The 21,442-nt window shown below is 45.1% G+C and overlaps 1 protein-coding gene across 3 annotated transcripts in view; it reads left to right on the top strand.

The window, feature by feature from the left end:
* The window catches only part of LOC126479952 (ARF GTPase-activating protein GIT1), a 223,215-nt gene that overhangs the window by 31,714 nt on the left and 170,059 nt on the right, over positions 1-21,442 (top strand). For all 3 annotated transcript variants that reach the window (XM_050103828.1, XM_050103830.1, XM_050103827.1), the window contains exon 2: positions 18,126-18,369. In XM_050103828.1, the coding sequence (XP_049959785.1) occupies positions 18,126-18,369 (244 nt within the window). The remainder of the gene's footprint in view (positions 1-18,125; positions 18,370-21,442) is intronic.

Raw genomic sequence — 21,442 nt, forward strand, 5'->3', positions numbered from 1 at the left:
CTGTCGCTTCATACTTTCAGAGTCCAAGTTGGTGCCTACCGTAGTTCCCCCCTCCTTGTCTTCAGGAGAATTACATGCCGCAGGGTTCCATATTGGGTGTATCTCTATTTTTAGTGGCCATCAACAGCCTAGCAGCAGCTGTAGGGCCGTTAGTCTCCCCTTTCTGTATGCGGATAACTTTTGCATTTCTTATTGCTCCTCCAGTACTGGTGTTGCTGAGCGGCACCTACAGGGAGCCATTCACAAGGTGCAGTCATGGGCTTTAGCCAACGATCCACTCACTGTAGTGGAGATGTATCGATTCTTAGGAGTGGTTTCCAACACCCGATTAACTTGGCTACCTCATCTTCGTCAGCTTAAGTGGGAGTGCTGGCAGCACCTCAGTGCTCCTCTCTGCTGCCTGAGCAACACCAACTGGGGTGCAGATCGCTCTACACTGCTGCAACTCTACAGAACCCATGTTCAATCCCGCCTTGACTATGGGAGTCTGGTTTATGGTTCAGTGGCATCCTCAGTGTTGCTTTTCCTTGACCCAGTGCACCACTGTGGCGTTCGCCTAACGATGGGAGCTTTTAGAATGCATCTTATGACCAGTGTCCTAGTGGAGGCCAGAATCCTTCCGTTGCGGTTCTGACGTGCACAACTGCTCACCAGTTATGTTGCTCTTCACTGTCACTTCCTCTCGATTTTTGACATGTTCGGGGGCTCTGAAGTTGTTTACACCGACAGCTCAATGGCTGATGGTAATGTTGGCTTCACCTATGTCCACAGAGGCCATATTGAACAGCATTCCTTGCCTGCTGGCTGCAGTGTATTCACTGCAGAGTTTGTTATCTTGTGCACTTCAGTACATCCCTTCCTGTTCTGGTGAGTCGTTTCTTTTGTGTTCTGACTCCCTGAGCAGCTTACAAGCTGTTGATCAGTGCTACCCTTGCCATCCTTCGGTAGTGAACATCCAGGAGTTCATCTCTGTCCTGGAACTGCCCAGTCGTTCAGTGGTGTTTGGTGTTTGTGTCGACCCCAGGACATGTCGGAATCCCAGGCAACGAACTTGCTGACATGCTGGCCAAACAGGCTATGTGGAACAGCTCCTGGAGATGGGCATCTTTAAAACTGACCTGTGATCTGTCTTACGCCGCAAGGTTTTTTCGGCTTTGAGAGACAGAATGGCATAACAGTATGCACAACAAGCTGCGTGTCATTAAGGAGACTACAAATGTGTGGATGTCTTCCCCGCGGACTTCTCGCAGGAAATCAGTTGTCCTTTGTCGACTCCGCATTGGCCATATGTGGCTCACACATGGTTACCTCCTCCGTCGCTGTGGCTCACAAATGACGGTCGTCCACCTCTTGCTGGACTACCCACTTTCAGCCGCTCTGCGGCAGACTTTTTACTTTCCCAGCACCCTATCTTCGGTGTTGGGCAACAATGCCTCAACAGCAGCTTTAGTTTTACGTTTTATCTGTGAGAGTGGGTTTTATCATTTGACCTGAGTTTTTGCACATTTACTTTGTCCGTCTATGCCCTCCACCCTAGGGCTTTTATGGTGGAGGTTTTAACGTGTTGCAGAGCAGCTGGCTTCTCTTTTTTTATTCTCATAGTTAGCCAGCCATGGTAATCTGCTGTCTTGATTTTAATCTCCTCTCCCTGTTTTTTTCATCTCTCTCTGTGGTTTTCTTGTCCTGTTTTGTCCATTGTAGCGTGTGTTGTCCTTCTGTCATTCTTCATGTTCTTCGTTTCTCCTGTTATTTTGCCGTATGTCTTCTTTGGTTTCTTCTTTTCCATGGTCCCTTCCCCCCCACCCCCCACCCCCACCCTTTTAAACCAACCAACCCACCACTTGGCCACGAGACCCATCATTTGTGTACCCCAAGGTCGCCCGCTCTCCTTTGGTTCCAGATCTTGCAGACAGCTGTACGCCCTTTGTGCCCTGCACTCCTCCACCTCTGAAAGAGAAGAAGATACATAAATACCAAGTCCGTCCGTCCCCCCCCCCCCCCCCCCCCTTTCCGGTGTCATCACCCTGTCCTTATTGGTGACGACTACCGACCGAGTGACATGATCTCCTCTCGGCTGCTTTATATCTAACTTGGACTCTTGCCACTCAAAAGATAGTATAGTCACCTACCAGAAATGCAGTGTCTTGTCTCCTCATATTCTGCATTGTCTTGTTCTTCAAGAAACGCATTTCTGTGATGAATACTCTCCAACATTGCATGGTTATCGGGAATTCTGTCAGCACTGTGCTGGTGTCGGGGTAGCATCTGGTGGGGTTGCACTTTGGTTCACTCCGGAGTGCAAACGACTCCGGCAATCGCCATTTGCAATGCCTACCTCTCTCCAGGTAGGCTGGTTAGCACACTGGACTTGCATTCGGATGTACAACGGTTCAATCCCGTGTCCGGTCATCCTGATTTAGGTTTTCCGTGATTTCCTTAAACCATTTCAGGCAAATGCTGGGATGGTTCCTTTGAAAGGGCACGGCTGATTTCCTTCGCCATCCTTCCCTAATCCGAGCTTGTGCTCCACCTCTTAATGACCTCGTTGTCAACGGGACGCTAGACACTAATATCCTCCTCCTCCTCCAGCTCCAGGTAGGCCACTACTTGACGTTGCACTGTCTATCTTAATCCAGCAACTCCCGCTTCTGTTTATCCTTCTTGGGATGTCAATGCCAACCACCCACTTTGGGGGAGTGTCACTTTAACTGGTAGGGGTCTCTTAATTGACCAACTTATCACGGAACTCAATTTTTCTCTCTTCAGTGATGGTTCCCCTACCCACTTCAGTGCCACTCATGGCACATTCTCTGCTATTGCTCTCATGATCTCCTCCCCTGCACTTGTGGCTTCCCTACATTAGTCATCTCATGATGACTTTTGTGACAGTGACCACTTTCCGGTGATTCTATCGTCCCGCTGTGGCTGCCAGGCAGACGGGCCCCCCATGTTGGGCATTCCACAGGCCCAATTGGCCTTTATGTATGTCTGCTGCACACTTGCAACACCTCCCTCTCGAATTCTATTGATGAAGTCGTGTAAGGCGTCTCTGCCACTATTCTTCATGCTGCTGGCACTCTGTCCCCCTATCTACAGGACCCCTCATCGTTGACCGGTACTGTGGTGGACCAAAGAGTCGCTGTCACTGTCCAGGACCACTGACGGGCTCTGCAGCAATTTAAGCGACACTCTTCACAACCCAACCTCCTCACTTTCAAGCCTCTACAAGCTAAGGCTCATTAACGTATTAAGTGGAGTAAAAAAACAATGCTGGGAGTGCTGTGTTTCCTCCCTGGGGACGTATGCCTCTTCATCGCAGATTTGGTCTAAGCTCCTTAGCCTTCTGGGCCACCAGGAACAGTCAACTGTCCAGGGTCTTAACCTCCAAGATGCTCTGTGCACTGATCCATTGGTCCTCGCAGAACACTTTGTCACACACTTTGCGACGACATTGGCGTCCTATTCCTATCCTACTACCTTTATCTGGCAGAATTGCAGAGTTGAACAGACCCTCCTCTGTTTCATCCCACACCATGCTGAGCCCTATAATGCATCCTTCACTGAATGGGGAATTTCTGCAGGGTCTTGCCTCATCCTGAGACACGGCCCCAGGCTTGGATTCCATCCACTACCAGATGATGCAACACTTATGTTCTCCAGAGGCAACATCTCCTCGGGGTCTTCAACCACATTTGGCCCACAGGGGCTTTTCCGTCACAATGGCAAGACAGTATAGTTGTGCCAGTCCTTAAGGTTGGGAAGAAGCCAATGTCTCTTGACAGCTACTATCCAATTAGCATGACCAATGTACTTTGTAAACTGCTTGCAAGAATGGTCAGCTTCAGATTATGTTGGGTACTCGAATCTTGGGGTCTTTTGTCCCCATATCAGCGTGGCTTCTGGGCAAGACGATCTTCAGCTGACCATTTACTCAGTAAGGAATCATCCATCTGATAGGCATTGACTCACTGCTGGCATCTTGTCGCGGTCTTCTTTGACCTACAGAAGGCATACGTCATGGCATTTTAGTTACCCTCCATGACTGGGGTTTTCCCCCCAGGGGGCTCACCGCTCTTTGGTGAGTACGTGCTTGGCAACCACGGGGCCCCAGCCCTCGCAGCACTGCTTCACTTTCAGTGCTGCTTGTCTCCTCTTCTTCTGTCCTTTTCCCCTCTCTTGGGGAGATGTCTCGTGCCTCCATGGGCTCCTGAAGCTCATTTGCGTTGGTTTACTTGTAGGTATCTTCCCTCTGGCACTGCTGTTTCCCTATCTTGTTCTTTCCCTGTGTCGCTCATTCCCTACACTGCTCTTTTCCTGTGTCGCTCATTCCCTACACTGCTCTTTTCCTGTGTCGCTCATTCCCTACACTGCTCTTTTCCTGTGTCGCTCATTCCCTACACTGCTCTTTTCCTGTGTCGCTCTTTCCCTGCACTGCTCTTTCCCTGCACTGCTCTTTCCCTGCACTGCTCTTTCCCTGCACTGCTCTTTCCCTGCACTGCTCTTTCCCTGCACTGCTCTTTCCCTGCACTGCTCTTTCCCTGCACTGCTCTTTCCCTGCACTGCTCTTTCCCTGCACTGCTCTTTTTCCCTGTCCTGCTCTCCTTTTCCTCTGCTGTGGCGTTTGGGGCCATCCTTCCTTCCTTCCTTTCTTTCTTATCTTTTCGTCTTCGCTCTGTGTGTGCCTGATGGCCACCCACGCGTTTGACGCATAGCAGGAGACTGGGTAACAGGTTATTCCCAGCCCCGGGTTGGCATGTAGGCCCGCTTGTACTCCCTGGTACCAGCCTGGCCCAGGGAGGTGTGATTGCCTGAGCTTTTACCTTCCTCCTCTACCGATTGGTCCCTCCGTCTGTCGTTTGGGAGGTGTGACCTAAGGTGTGGACAATCACCTAAGGTGGGGGGCTCCCCTTTGGAGGGCCCCTGCTGGAAGGAGCGCGCCATCAGTCACTGGCAATCATGGGGGACTTCTTCCCAGTGACTGATTTTCCCTCTCTTTCTCTGAGTGTTTCCCATAAACGAAAGTGGAATGAGGCTCCCACCTCCATGTCTCTTCCTGTTGCGCCTCAATATCTAGTAGTCTCACGTTTAGACAAAAACCAGACTTTTGCTTCTGTAAACCCCTTTGTTATACAGAAAGGCCTGGATGGCATTGCAGGCCCTGCGAAGTCATGGTCTCGTCTCCGCGATGGAACACTGCTTTTGGAAATTGATAGTGCACTCCAGGCCCAGAAACTAATCAAGGCCCAAACTCTCCATGAATATCCTATAAAAGTGGAGGCTCACAGGAAACTTAACTCGTCCCAAAGTGTTATCTACACTCGGCTGTTGGATGGCTTGACTAAGTACAAAATAACTAATTATCTATCGGATGAGGGCGTTACTGCTGTTCATAGAGTTATGAAGAAGGAAGCTGCCGATTTGGCTGACTTTCGATCGGTTAACGCTCTCTACCAAGATCAAGGCAGGCTATGAAGTCATCTCTGTGTACCCTTACATTCCCAATCTGTTGAGGTGTTAAAACTGCCACCAGTTCAATCATACAGCACATCATGAAAAAACATGACCAAATGTGTCACTTGTTGCAGGGATTCACATGAGGGGGCGCCTGTCCACCTCCTTCCACCCACTGCATTGTCATGGCGAACATGCTGCTTCTTCTCATTCTTGTCCCATCTATCTTGACGAGCGGGGTGTTCAGGAGATAAGGGTGAAGGAGAAGGTACCTTTTCCTGTTGTTCAGAAACTGTTGGTGAGCTGTAAACTGAATGTTCCTTCATCTGGAAGGTACAGCACCGTGTTAGCCCCTCCCTGTCCCCCAAAAAACATTGCTACGAAAACTTGTGACTTACAGTTCAGTTTGATGGTGTTATGTCACCTCGCCTTCAAGCTGACACTTCTCCCGCTTCCCGCTACCCATTCTTCGCACTCACCGGCGAAGACAGTTGCAACGCAACCAGTGAACCGTCAATTCGAAAAGGTTTATTCCCTGGAAGATTTCTTGTGTACCTAGAGTTCGCAGCCAGTGGCTCTTCTGCCAATCGCCAAAAGCCAAAACAATCATCCAAAGGCAAACAGTCTTCCCCCTCTCCGACTCGTCGGTCCTTTTCAACTGACTGACACCAGGGAAGCTCTGTTGATCCTGCAGAGTTGATGGACGAAGATCCTCCACCTGTGGATTCCAGTGGCCGTCGTCCCTTGACAGCTCGCTCTAATCGGCCGTTGAGGTGAGTTTCTTCTTCATTCTCCAGTGTTCCTAAATTTTATGGCTCTTTTACAATGGAATATCCGTGCCTTCGGTTTAACAGGCGGACCTGCAGCTGCAGCTGCTCCTGCGATCGCAATGTCCGCTCTTCGTCTGTCTCCAAGAAACCATGCTATGTCCTCAAGACCATTTTGCTCTTTCCCATTTTACTTTGCTCCGGATGGACCTTCCACTGAGGGCAGGGATTCCTGCTCATTGTGGGGTCATGCTGCTTCTATGAGGTGGTGATTGTTATTGTGCTATCCCCTTGCACACGCACCTGCAAGCAGTTGCTGCCGTGTTTTCCTTCTCGAATTTACCTTTACCCTCTGCACCATTTATATCCCTTTGTCTTCTGCTGTCACTAGGGCAGACCTGATGCAGCTTGTTGCTCAGCTTCCTCCACCCTTTCTGCTCCTCGGTGACACCAATGCCCACCATCCTCTTTGGGGCTCACCTGTCGCCTGCCCGAGAGGTTCTCTTTTGGCGGATCTTCTTAATCATCTTAATCTTGTGTGCCTTAACACTGGTGAAGTCATGTTTCTCTCTGATTCCACGCACACTTATTCCCACTTAGACCCCTCGATCTGCTCTGCCCATCTCACTCGACATCTCGAGTGGTGTGCTCTTTCCGATACTTACTCGAGTGACCACTTCCCTAGTGTGACTCGCCTGTACAGCCATACCCCACCACAGCAGCCCACTCATTGGAAATTCTCTCTTGCAGACTGGAGGCTATATTCCTCCTTGGCAGTCTTTGACAAACGGCTGTTTCCCAGCTGTGATCATCAGATCGAGCACCTCATGGACGTTATTCTCTCAGCTGCCGAATCCTCTATCTCTCATACTGCTTCTTCTCCCCATTGGGTCCCGGTCCCTTGGTGGACTGTGGAGTGTGGCAATACGATTGTGTCCGACGATGTGTGCTTCGCGTCTTTCACCATCATCCTATGTTAACGAACTGCGTCCGCTGCAAGCAACTATGTGCGCAGTGCCGCCGTACTATTAAGGAAAGCAATAAAGCTTGCTGGGTTTCCTTCATCAGCTCGTTCAATAGTTTTACTCCATCCTCTCTTGTTTGGGGTGGCCTGTGCCGGCTTTCTGGGACTACCGCCCACTCCCCGATTCCTGGTCTGACTGTGGCAGGAAACGTCATAGTCAACCCTGTAGATGTTGCCAACACTATGGGCCAGTACTTTGCAGAGGTTTCAAGCTCCACCCACTTCCATCCTGCCTTCCTTCCTCAGAAACAGGCAGATGAGGCTCGTGCAATCTCTTTTCTCTCTTTGAATCGCGAATGCTACAGTACTCGTTTTACTATGAGGGAGCTGGAACATGCTCTCTCCTCTTCCAGGTCTTCTACTCCTGGGCCCGATACAATCCACGTCCTCATGCTGCAGAATCTTCCTCTTGCAGGAAAACGCTTTCTCCTCGATACCTACAACCGTATTTGGACTGACGGTGTATTTCCGATGCTTTGGCTTGAAGCTATTATTGTTCCCCTACCTAAGCCTGGTAAAGATAAATCCCTTCCTTCCAGATATCATCCAATTCCCCTTACCAGCAGTGTTTGTAAGGTTATGGAACGCATGTTCAATGGTCGATTGGTGTGGTGGCTGGAGACACACCATCTTCTCATTAATGTTCAGTGTGGGTACCGAAAGCACCGCTTGGCGGTTGATCATCTCGTCACCCTGTCAACATTCATCATGAATAATTTTCTGCGGAAGTGACAAACAGTGGCTGTTTTCTTTGATTTGGAGAAAGTCTATGGTACCTGTTTTTGCGGACAGGCATTCTACGTACTAGGCACACATGGGCCCTTCGCGGTCATCTTCCCACTTTCATCCGAGAATTTTTAACTGATCGAGTTTTCCGGGTACGTGTGGTTTCCTCCCTATCCCACATCTTTTCACAGAACGGGGTGCCTCAGGGCTCCGTACTCAGTGTCGTCCTCTTCTCCGTAGCCATCAACCCCATTATGGACTGCCTTCCAGCTGGCATTTCCGGTTCTCTTTTCGTTGACGACTTTGCTATTTATTGCAGCTCCTGCAACACTGTCTTCAGCGTTGTCTGGACCGTCTATATTCGTGGAGTGTCACAAGCGGCTTCCGCTTTTCTGCTACCAAATCCATTGGCGCCAACTTCTGGCGGTACAAGGCGTTTCTTCCACTGTCCTTGTGACTGGGCCAAAATTCTCTCCCGTTCGTGGATGCAACGAAGTTCTTAGGGCTTATGTTCGATAGGAAACTCAGTTGGTCTCCCCATGTGTCCTATCTGGCTGCACGCTGCACCCGGTCTCTAAATGTCCTTCGTGTATTGAGTGGTACCTCTTGGGCAGCTGACCGGACTGTCCTCCTCCACCTCTATCGATCTCTTGTTTGCTCCAAGTTGGATTATGTCTGCATTGTCTACCCCTCTGCACGGCTGGCTATCTTCTGCTGTCTAAATACAATACACCATTTGGGGATCCGTCTCGCCGCTCGTGCCTTCCGTACTAACTCTGTTGAGAGTATCTACGCAGAAGACAGTGAACTACCACTGTCATAGCGGCATGACATCCTACTCAGTAGGTATGCATGTCTGCTTTCTTCCATGCCAGACCACCCAACCTTTGACCCTTTTTTTGATGACATTCTTGACCGCCAATATGAGATGTACGTTTCTTCTCTGCGGCCTCCTGGCATCCGCTTTTGTCACCTGCTTCAGCAGCTGCAGTTCACACTTCCTGCCACTTTCTGAATGGGGGAGAGCCCTTCACCACCTTGGCTTCAGACAAAGGTTTGTGTTCATTTTGACTTCAGCTCGTTCCCGAAGGATTCGACTCCCGAGCTGACCTATCGCTGCAACTTTCTTGAAATTCGCTCAAAACTTGCCAATAGCATATTTTTGTACACTGATGGTTCCAAGTCCGCCCACGGTGTTGGCTGTTCCTTTGTCGTTGGGGCTGATAAGTTTCAATTCCGGCTTCTTGACCAATGCACAATTTTTACACTAGAGCTTTTTGCCTTCTATCAGGCTGTTCACTACATTCGGAGGCACCAGCTCACTCGCTGTGTGATATGCTCTGACTCCCTCGTTGCCCTTCAGAGTCTGGATCATCCCGATCCAGTCCATCCCATCATTCAACGGATACAGGACTACTTCCATGTGTTCCCGGACGGGGGAGCCCAATTGATGTTCATGTGGGTTCCTGGCCCTATTGGTGTGCCTGGGAATGACGCTGCTGATGCTGCAGCCAAGGCCGCAGTCCATTTCGTTCAGTCCGCCTCTTACTCTGTTCCCTCGCAAGATATTTGTACTTTTCTCTATCGGTGTATCATGTCACTTTGGCATGACCATTGATGCTCCTTTCATGGGAATAAACTCAGAGAGTCAAACCTCTCCCAACAGCCTGGTCGACTTCCTCCCAGCCGTCTCACCATTAGGAAGTAATGTTAGCTCGGTTGTGAATAGGGCACTGCTGCTTTAGTCATTGCCACTTGTGAGTTGTGACCCTGCACCCAGCTGTCCTTTCTGTAGCCAGCCATTAACGGTCAGACATTTCCTGATCCTCTGCCCCTATTTTCGCCAGTTGTGTCTCAGGCTCGGGCTGCCACCTACATTACCAGACATTTTTAGTGGATGACGTGTGAGCTGTGGCTCACGTTTTAAGTTTTTTAAGAAGCAGTAATATGACAAGAGATTTGATTTCTACTTGGTGACTCCGGTGTCTTGTCGACGTCTTTTAGGTACTCTTCCGTAACATCTTGATGTTTTAGCTTTGTTTATTCTTCTTTTTTGTATTGGACCTCGCAACTGTTTTTTACTCTTGCGTACCCAGCATTCTGTAGTCCTATACTGGGCGCTTATGACCTTAAATGTTTTGCACCCTAAAACCCCACCAGAGAGAGAGAGAGAGAGAGAGAGAGAGAGAGAGAGAGAGAGAGAGAGACTGGGGCTTCTGTGGTCCCCTTCCGATTTTTATCCGCAAGTTCTTATCTTACCGGCTCTTCCAGGTTCAAGTTGGTACTTCTCTCAGTGCCCCTTGGATTCAGGAGAATGGTATCCCACAGGATTCTGTGCTAAGTGTCACACTCTTCCTCATTGCCATCAATGGGCTTGTGACCTCTGTTGGGTCCCTGGCTGCCCTGGCCTTGTACATCGACAATTTTTGCATCTGGTACATCTGCCACTCAGTAGCATCTGCTGAGCAAAAGCTCCAAGACGCCATCCGATGAGCATTTATGTGGGCCACCACCCAGGGCTTCCAGTTTTGTCCCTCTTAAAACGCAGGTTACGCAATTTTGTCGTCTACCTACAGTACAACCCTATGCAGAACTTTATTTCGGCGACCTGCTCCTCGATGTTGTAGCACAGTCTCATTTCTTGGGCCTTATTTTTGATAATAAGCTGACGTGGCTGCCCCACATTCGCCACTTAAAGTCTACATGTATGCGGAAGCTTTGATTTGATTTTAACGGGGAGGCTAAAATAGCATAAGCCCCCCCCCCCCCCCCCCCTCTCCCCCCACTGCCCACACTGAAACTAAGTTTATTGTGCGGTATTGCTCCCTGTATATCCAGTAAAGCCAACCAATGCCCTTAAATAGTGCACGAAGTCCCTCTACCAGTTTTTTGTTAGACACAATCTCTTCAGGTGTAGTTGTCCCGAAGATTCTGTATCTTTTACTCTCCAATGCCATGGATTCGCAGATTAGGTGTGATGCAGTTCTTGACCCTCATCACAGATTCTACATTTAGGGTCCTCTTCCATTATACCCATTGTGTGTAGGTGTCTTTTGAAATTCCCGTGGCCGGTCATCAGTCCAGTCATGAGTTTGATCTCTTTCCTGTTCAATCCCAGGATTACAGAGCTTCTTTTAAAACATGGCTTGGGCATCATTACCTCGCCATGTTTTTGTTTATGGACCTTGGTCCAATGTCCTACGTGCTGTTTCCTAAGCCAGTTCTGTAGTTCTAATTTGATCATAGCCTTGGTGGTTGTCAGGGCAGGTTCCAGTCCAATAAATGGAGTTGTTGTCCCCATCGTTGCCAATCTGTCGGCTTGTTCATTGCCACAGATCCCTTAGTGGCCATGGACCCACACTAGGTTTACCCTATTGCTTCCCCCTAGCTCTGCCAGCGTCCTGTGGCATTCTACAACAATCTTAGATCTTGTTGCAGGAGCTGCCAATCATTTCAGGGCTGCCTGGCTGTCTGAATAGATGTAGATGCTATGATCCTTATAACACCTACACATATTCTCCTCCACACATGCCCTGATTGCAGTAATTTCAGCTTGGAATACAAAGACCAGTTTTCCTAGCGAGATGATGCCCTCCAGTCTTGGCTGAACCCGGTACACCCCTGCCCCAACACCTTGGTCTATTTTTGACTCATCAGTGAACCAAACAATGTCCCCCGTACGGTGTCTTAACTGTTTTATCCCACTGCTCCCTACTTCCAATTATTATGTTTTAAGGCTTGTCGAAGCAATTGGGACTTATTATACAGTCAGCAGGCATTTCCCCAGCCATTCCTATATTTACCTCACTCACTATGTTAGTGTATGATTCTGGATATCTGTATGAGACCCAATTTTTACCAGTTTTAAGTATGTATGCCCCAGCTGCTGCCTCCATCTTGACCCAAAGGTGTAGAGGAGGCATGTTCAGCATGGCTTCCATTCGAGCAGTTGGTGTGCTGCTAATTCCACCTGTTATGGCTAAGCAGGCCAATCTCTGCACCATAGCAAGCTCCTTAGCTGCAACCAGCTGTTCTACATTCTTCCACCACACTACGGCCCTGTAGGAAATCCTAGGTCTAACCACTGTGGTGTATATCCAGTGTATACCCCTGGGGCTTAGGCCCCAGTTTTTGGCACAAGCCCTTCCAGTACTCAAGTACTTTTTGTTAATGTGAGGGTTCCATGTTAGCTTCTCATTTAAGGTTACCTCTAGATGTTTCACTATTCCCTTCAAAGGTAGAGTTTCATCAAAGAGCTTTAGATTCCAACTTGAATCTTAGGATTAACCCTCAGATCCTGTTTAATGCACCAATTTTGCATGATGTCCAAACTTCCTTGTGCCATATTTCTAACTGTCAGTAAATTTGCCAAGTATTACTATGAGAAGGTCATCTTCGTATCCTTGGCAGAAGCATTGTCTGGCATTTAATTCCTCAATGAGTTTGTTCACCACTAGATTCCACAATAGAGGGGACAAAACTACTACTTGTGGGCAGCCTCTAGTGGTGTTAATTACCATCTTTTCATTCATCATGGTAGGCTCTACTTTCCTTCCACTAAGCATGGCCCTGATCCAACTGCATATAGTGGTCCCCAGGTCATGCACCTCTGCTGCCCTTACCATGGTATCGATATTGTTACTGAAGGCCTCCTCAATATCCAGGAAGATGCAGAGGGCTATTTCGTGGAAGTGAAGTGCTTTCTCCACCTTCGCAACGAGTTGGTGGAGAGCTGACTCGCATGATTTATCTGGTTGATATGCATGTTGGTTTGAATGTAGAGGGGCCCTACTTAGCCTCCTCTCCCCAACATATACATTAACCAGTTTTTCCAATGTTTTGAGAATGGAGGAGGACAAACTGGTTGGTCTCATATCCTTAGCCTTGGTATGATCAGTTCTCCCTGGCTTTGGAATGAAGACAATCGTCCCTGCCCTCCAAGCATTGTGAATGATGCCTACTCCTAGGCTAACCCTGAATAGCCTACATAGGACTCTTATGAGCTTCTCTCCTACATGTTGCAGGAGAGCTGGAAAAATTCCATCTGGGCCGGGTGACTTGAATGGTTGGAATGTTCCCACCACCCGTTGGATTTTATTAAAGTTCACAATCTCCTTGGCCGATTCCCAGTCGTCTCTTTGAGTGCCTGAGAACCATTGTCTCTCTGGGATCACTTTGTAGACTGTGTTGTCCGGCAGAGAATATTGAGGAAGGTGAGTTTTGAGGAGCAGTTCCAGCATCTCATGTGCTGTCTTTGCATATTCTCCATCCTCCTTCCTCAACATACCTCCTGAATTGATTGGTACTCTAGTGAGAATCTTGTGAAGTCTGGCTTGCGCAATCGTGCTCTCCACTTCCTCACAGATTGCCTTCCAGGACGCCTTCTTTGCTTGTCTGATTGCAAGATTGTAGTTGACAAGGGCCTCACACTATTTAGCCCATTGTCCTTTACGTCTCGCAATATTAAATAGTCTCCATACCTGTTTTCTTCGCATTTCTAAGTTGTTATTCCACCAAGGCACATCCCTATTTGTGCACTTCTTGGTGATTATGCAGTTGTCCTGATAGTCTACTGAATTCCTCATCAAGTATTTAATTTTCAATAAGCCTAAATCAAGGTCCGACTTTCGAGCCTATGCTGAAGGCGTAGAAAGCAATTAACATATGTGATAATGTTTCCCAAGCAGCCGAAGCATGGGATAAAGTGGAGAGCGCTACCATAATAAAGAGCTGGAGAAAATTGTGCCCACCCATTGATGCTAAGTTGGATCCAGTTGTGAGCGACAGTGATGAGCCAGTCAATTAAGAATTATCAATTACTTTGTACGCTGACATGTTCCACAACCTTCCAGGAGGAGAAGAAATTGATGAAGTTGTTACTAAGTGGCTGAATGACGAAAACTGTGATATGGACCAAACTTTAACCAATGAAGAAATAATCAAAAGCGTGCAAGAAAGTAATGATGAAAGTGATGATGAAGAAGAAGACACAGGAGGAGACAGCATAAAGATGTCTCACACTGCTGGTGCTGAAGCTGCCGAGGTTTCCTGAAATACATTATATGACAACCAGAAACATGCAGTACCAATGTAATGCTAATTAACTAACTCCTCCCAAACAGGCCATGAAGGCCCAGCAGTACCAACCGGCCACTGTGTCATCCTCAGCCCATAACCGTCACTGGATGCGGATATAGAGGGGCATGTGATCAGCACACCGTTCTCCTGGCTGTATGTCAGTTTGCGACCCCGGAGCTGCTGCTTCTACTTTTCAACCAAGTAGCTCCTCAATTTGCCTCATTAGGGCTGAGCGCACCCCGCTTGCCAACAGCGCTCGGCAGACCGACAGTGCTCAACTTCAGTGACCTGTCGACGACTGTATAATTATGTACAGTATACTGTACACTCAATGACTAAGTTTTCTTTGAAAATTAAGGAATTTTTGGATTTAATAAAGTACATCCTCTGTGTTTTAAATTTCATGTTTCTGCTTAAAGTGTAGCATAATGTGTTTCCTTTTAGAAGACATTATTCCAAACTGTAAAGAAAGCTAAAATTTCAAATACAGTATATAAAGCTTTGGTTAACTAAGCATTGCAATGCATGATAATTCATTGTGCATGTGTTTTTGGATGTGTGCTGGATTACTGAGAGGCCGAATTACAAGGGCGAGAGTCTAGTGTACTTGAGCAGCCAATATTAGACATTCATCTCGTGGACTGAAAAAGTGAATTATCAGTGAATAAAGCTAAAGAGTATAGTACAGTGCACTTTACATAGGTATGTGCCACGCAAGGTTATGAGTAACTATGTTAGAAAATTATTTCACTGTGTAGAGATCTCTTCATTGCAGGTAAACAGAGCCAAAACATTGTTCTGAAACAAAATTACTGTTAGGTGAGCAATGTGAAAAATATTCAATGAATTTGAAAGTAAAATGTATATTGGACTGACAAAAACCCCATAAGGCAGTTGGTGGCTCAGTCATCTGTTCGGTTGTCTATAGGTATACCCAATTTAAAGTCTCCCATTTTATTTTCCTGCCTGTATGCTAACGATAATTGCAGGAACTACTGCAGGGATTCTGATATGATTATCACTAATAAACTGTTTCACAATTAGCAGTTGTGTGTGTTAATTTGTTACTGTGAAGCCAGGGCGGCTTGCTAATTCATTAGTATACTTAGAATGAGAAAAAGAGAGAGGAGAGAGGGGGTGAAATAATGAATTCTATTTTCCAAAATTATTTTACCAAAGATGATGGCTATCCTTTCAATTATTGTGCAGATGAGGAAGTGACACAGTATTATGAAAAGGAAAGTTGCTACTCTTCATATAGCAGAGATGCTGAGTCGCAGATAGGCACAATAAAAGGACTGTCACAAATAAGCTTTAGGCCAGCGAGGCCTTCGCCAAAAATACACACACACACACACACACACACACACACACACACACACACACACACACACACACACAAAACAAACGTGTGTGTGAGTTGGTTTGCATAAGTGTGTGCGACGAGTGTCTGTCATTTATTTTGACGAAGGCCTTGGTGGCTGAAAGCTTATCTGTGACAGTATTTTTGTTTTGTGTATCTGCGACTCAGCATCTCCTCTATATGGTGAATAGCAACTTTCCTTTTCATCATATTGTTACATTCCACCCTGGATTTTCCACTGTTTAAGGAAATGACACAATAGATAAAATTGCCCGGTAAGCTAAAAACTGGTTCAGAGTGAACAAATATTAGTAGAACAAAGAGAGTTGGTTCGTTTTTCAACTTCATATAGAGGTAAAAGATTAAGGAACTGAAAATTAACTAAAATCAATCACACTTGACCTGATAGGATACCTTTTGATTACATGTAGATTATGTGCAGGAACTTGCTCCCCTTTTAGCGGCAGGTGGTGTGAAGTCACTGGATTAGCAAAAGTGTTCCAAGTGACTGGGAGAAGATTCATATTGTTATCATATTTAAGAACTTATGTGGTGAATGTTGCATGAGGAACATTGATATTCATGAAAAGTCTTATTGTTTAATACAAGAAGTGCACACACTAGAAAGTATGTAGCAGCATCTTTTTATTTCCTCCTTTGAGTATTTAGTTAAATGACCGTGAAAGTAAAACAGTAATTTGTTAATGGATCAGGAAATGGTAATGATATTGGTATGCAACGTAAGTTGTATCCTCAGCTGTACATCGTAGGATGGGCTGTGGGATATAAATCCAATTGATGATCCTCTTTTTACACCAGACATAGATAAGATAAATACCTATCACAGTTTGTAACTTATTGCTGCTGTTTGTGTGGCAAAAACACTTTGGCAAGTTCAGTCAGGTGTACAGAAATTGTGTTAGTCACACCTGCTGTAGCATCTGATTGTTCTGTTCCATTTAGGATAATCTACTTCTTGCTAAAGACACCTCTCAAGATTTCTTAATTGGCCAATGTTTTTTTTGAGGTCTCTTCGGTGGTAAGGAGAAATTTTCTTGCAGTTTGCATTCTGCACATGGAAATTCCTGGCACCTGTAAGCACTATCTATTCTATAGAAACGTTCATATTTGTGAATAGGTAGCTTAAAAAATGTTATGAGTCTGATGTAATGTGAAGTACAGAAAGGTTTTTGTGTGCCCATTAACCCTCAGGTGGGTGCGCCTGTGTATAAAGCGTGCCAAACGCAAATAAAATTGTTTTGTACCAATCCATTATTGTTTCACAATTGTGAGCCTATACCTATTCCCTCATTATTGCTTCTGCTAAGAGTGGTAAACTGTGTTGTCATACATCAGAGTGAGCAACAATAGTGTAAAATAAACAGTGAGCTAGGTCAGAAAAAGATTACGATCCATGCAGGAAAATGACCCACATTACGAGCTAGCAGCGCAATCCCACAATGAGGCAATTTTCTGCAAGATAACGAGCAATCGAATAAGTAGTTGGCTGGGATCTGATGTAACTGTGCTTTTTAATGCTGTGTGTGTGTCATTTCTATTTCATTATTCCTTAATTAGACAGTTCTTTAGTGCGTATTATGTAAGTTTCTTTCATCATTGTCTTTAATTAAACTATGATTTTTCTCTTACATGTTTATCTTTGTAACATAAAAACAGCTATTCTTTACATATGTACAAAGTATGTCCCGCACCCACTATTGTTATGGAAATTAGTTTACCCGCTTGAGGGGGGGGGGGTTATTTCTGTCCCTACCCACCTTCGTTTGTGGAAATGAAAAATTACAACAGTTAGGAAATAGGCACCCTCATGAAAGCATAGAATGCTTTTCAAACATGAAATATTTAAATGTTTTATGGTGAGTTAAAACTTTCTGCCAGATAGGGACTCTGCTTTTCTCAGGAAGTGCTGTTGCAATTGTGCTATTTAGAGCATTCTTCACAGACCAATGCAAACTATGAACTTGTCATTAAATTCGATTCATACCTTCCGAGACTAGAGAGTTTTATCATAATGCTGCAGGACTAGCATCCCTGGGAGAAAGGGTACGATCGAGAGTTCGAGTCAACCTGAGTCTCATGGTTGTTACTCTACACCACATGCTCTCTACCCAGCCCCATAGCATTAAGGCAGATGACCTGTGGACCTCGGAATGTGTGGTTAGGAACAAATGATAAATTGGAGTTTTAAATTAGTTCTTGAGATATGTGTTACAGAAATGTTGCTAGTTTGTAGAGCCATTCAGTTATGATGTTAGTTGGACAGGAAGGCCCACTGTGTGTTTTAAATTGTTGTTATTGCTGTTTGCTAATGTGGTAGTGCAATATAAATATTTGTTACAATCAAATGTAATGTGGCTTGTTGGCTGATGGGATAAGTGTCAGTACATGACTCCAAAGACCTGGGACCTCAGTCCTCTATCAGTCCTAGGATATTTGTTTAGTTACTTATCACTTCTTTTACATATCACACGGATTTGTTAATGTGTGAAAATCTAGTCGCGCAAGTCTCCAATATACACATTAAACTATGCATCCCTCTTATAACTGTCTGGTAATTTACTTCAAATGGCCATGTTTTATTTTTGCAAAGATTGAGATGTATATATAGTGAAATAATTAATTTAATCAGTGATGCCTTGCAGCTGTTTTATAAACTGGTTATTTTACTTCTATTGATGGTAACCTGTTATTACAGACCCTGCTTGGGCATCGGTGAATAGATGTGTTGTCCTCTGCGATGACTGTTGCTCTGTACATCGGAGTCTGGGGCGACATGTATCACAAATAAAGTCCCTTCGGCGCAGTGTGTGGAGTGCTTCACAGCTTCTGTTATTGCAGTCACTGAACAGCCACGCTGTTAACAGTGTATGGGAGCATGCACTGCTGGAACCTGGGCGACTGGCTAGTCACCGCAAACCGCATCCAAGAGACCCATTGCAGTGAGTTCTGTAGTGATAGTCAGGTGCATGTTGAAGCTTTCTGTGCCACTGTTTGATTTTTCAGTTTGTATTTGTGTGTTTCTGACTTTTTTTTTTCTCCCAAATAATGGAAAGTCCAGTTTTGAATATCAACAATATTACGAAAAAGATAAAGTACTATTCAGCTTAAAGATGATATATTGAGTTGCCAACAGGCACAGCAGAGAGACGGTTACACATTTAGCTTTCAACCAAAGCCTTCTTTGGAAAGAAACACACACACACACACACACACACACACACACACACACACACACACACACATTCTTGCTTGTGTGTATTTGTGTCTCTTTCCTTTCTGAAGAAGGCTTTGGCAGAAAGCTTAATGTGTAACAGTCCTTTCATTGTGCCAGTCTGCATCTCAGCATGGCATCTTTATGGTGAGTAGCAATCTGTTAATTTATTCTTCCTTTTTTCCTGATACAGTGTGATCACTGAGGTGTGACCACTTAACCTAGCTAATTCTTTGCCATGTCAAGATTGTTGTAATTGGATGGTAACTGTAATGATGATTTATGGCTAACCATGTTGTGTGCACTGTGATCTTAAATGCTGAGTATGTAGGGAAGGGTATGAACCTATTGAGGAACCAAAGTGACATCAATGACTTTTGGAGTCACTGTGGGTGATGGAAGTCCACACTTTGTTCTTCCAGCCATTAAGACACAAAAGAGTACAATGAAGTACATTTTTATCTTAAAAGACAAGGTTCCGTTGCCATTTGAGGAAGCAATGCAGTATTGGTGCATCCCCCCATTTCTTTAGGAGAAAGAGAGGTCCAGAGTCCGAGCTTGTAAACGTTTTCACAATATGTAACCATCACCACTGTCTTGTGCTGGAGGGAGCTTTCGCAAAGAATCTATCGTGTCAAGCAATTAATTTTGAACTAGAACATGCCCTTTTACAAATGGAGTAAAAATTATGACTGGTAAAACTTGTGGACCTTCTCCGTGCAACTAACATGTTGACTGCACTGATGAACCTGGTGGGTAGTATAATGGATGTGTGTGTGTGTGTGTGTGTGTGTGTGTGTGTGTGTGTGTAGCATTCTAATCAGGAATAGCTCATTAAAGTGACTGTTATTGTGTTGTATGGTCAGTTACTGCACATTGCTTTACCTATTGACATGCACAAGTTGCTAGTATCTGTTAACCTTCTCTGCTATCCACAATTGTACCAAGAGAATCCATATGTTGATGTTGTTGACAACTGTAATGTTTGTACCTTACTTAGACATTAATCTTGATACACTTCACTATGACAGCTGTCGAAAACAAGCTGTAACTTAAAAGGACTGAAGCATGAGCCCTGCCAGCATTCACTACGAACCCTTCACAATAATAGATAAATTGTTTTTCATCAGATTTAAATGCCCACTACCTTTTGAATTACTCAGTCACAAAGCACTACTAGTTTACATGAAGATTCTCTGACCATAATGCACAGTTAATAATTGGATTGAAGTCATAAATTCGGTGACTGCCAGTTTTATGCATGAAATATGAATATATGTGTGTGTGTGTGTGTGTGTGTGTGTGTGTGTGTGTGAGAGAGAGAGAGAGAGAGAGAGATTGAGAGCAAACATAATGTTTCGGGCATTAGTGCAATATACGAGGGTAATCCCAAAAGTAAGGTCTCCTATTTTTTTATAAGTACACAGACCTGTTTATTTCTGTAATGGTTTAAATCAGTTTACAGCTTGAACATTTAGCTATTTTTCGACATAATCACCATTTCTGTCGATGCATATTTGTGGATGCTGTGGCAGTTTTTGTATGCCCATGTCATACCAGCTCCCCGCCATGCTGTTTTAGAAAGTTATGAACCTCTTCTTTCACCTCGTCGTCGGAGCTGAATTGCTTTCTGGCCAATTGTTCTTTTAACCTAGGGAACAGGTGATAGTCACTGGGTGCCAGGTCAGGACTATAGGGTGGGTGGGTGATTATGTTCCACTGAAACTGTTGCAGGAGAGCAACAGTTTGCCGGATGTGTGGGTGAGTGTTGTCATGGAGAAATGGTACGCCCTTGCTCACCATTCCTCTTCTCCAGGTATGGACTGCCCGTTTGAGTTTTTTTAGACACTCACAACACCTGTTGGCGGTAATTGTGGTCCCAGCTATTCAGCTCTTACGAGGTGAAAGAAGAGGTTCATAACTTTCTAAACAGCATGACGGTGAGCTGGTATGACATGGGCATACAAAAACTGCCACAGCGTCTACAAAAATGCATTGACAGGAATGGTGATAATGTCAAAAAATAGCTAAATGTTCAAGATGTAAACTGATGTAAACCATTGTAGAATTAAACAGGTCTATGTACTTATAAAAAAAATAGGAGACCTTACTTTTGGGATTACCTTCGTAATTACTACAGTATTTATAACTACAAAAATCACCAGATAAATTTACAGTTTTCTTGTTTAAACTTAGCTCCATTCCTTGGAAGAATAACAGCTATTCTATACTATGAGGTTACAGAGCAGCCTTCCACATAACAAAAATGCAGGTTAAATACACTCTTATTTTCTAATTTGTTATAATAAATTAACCTTATATCCTGCTGTGTCTGGACAATTTGATTTATCGTGTGGGAAATTGTCTTTGTGCTAAGTGCTGCCGTACTGCTTGAAGTAGAATTTTTAAAATTGTGTTTCAGTTATTTGCAAGATAATCAAAATTTCCAAAAGTGAAAAGAAGCAATTGCTTGTATTTTTAATTAATTAGGAATGTGAATCTCTCTGTTGGGCATTATATGTTGTTGATAGCTTTCTTCAGCGGTGTTAGTGGTGTTATGTTGTTAGTTAAATTTTCCAATAAACTTATGCCCTACTGGATAACTGACTCAAAGAAATTTTAACATTGTTGCTTACATGCTTCTGCTGAGCAGCAGGCATGCACAAAAATGTGACACCCAACGGAACTGCAAAATGCGAATTGAGTTCATATGTGACTTTCACCTACCAGCCCTGTCTTATTATTCTACCTTTTCTTAAAAGACAATAATCTTTGGTACAAAAATACCAGAAAATAACAGC

The sequence above is a fragment of the Schistocerca serialis genome, chromosome 1 (genome assembly GCF_023864345.2).
Source record: "Schistocerca serialis cubense isolate TAMUIC-IGC-003099 chromosome 1, iqSchSeri2.2, whole genome shotgun sequence".
Taxonomy (NCBI): domain Eukaryota; kingdom Metazoa; phylum Arthropoda; class Insecta; order Orthoptera; family Acrididae; genus Schistocerca; species Schistocerca serialis.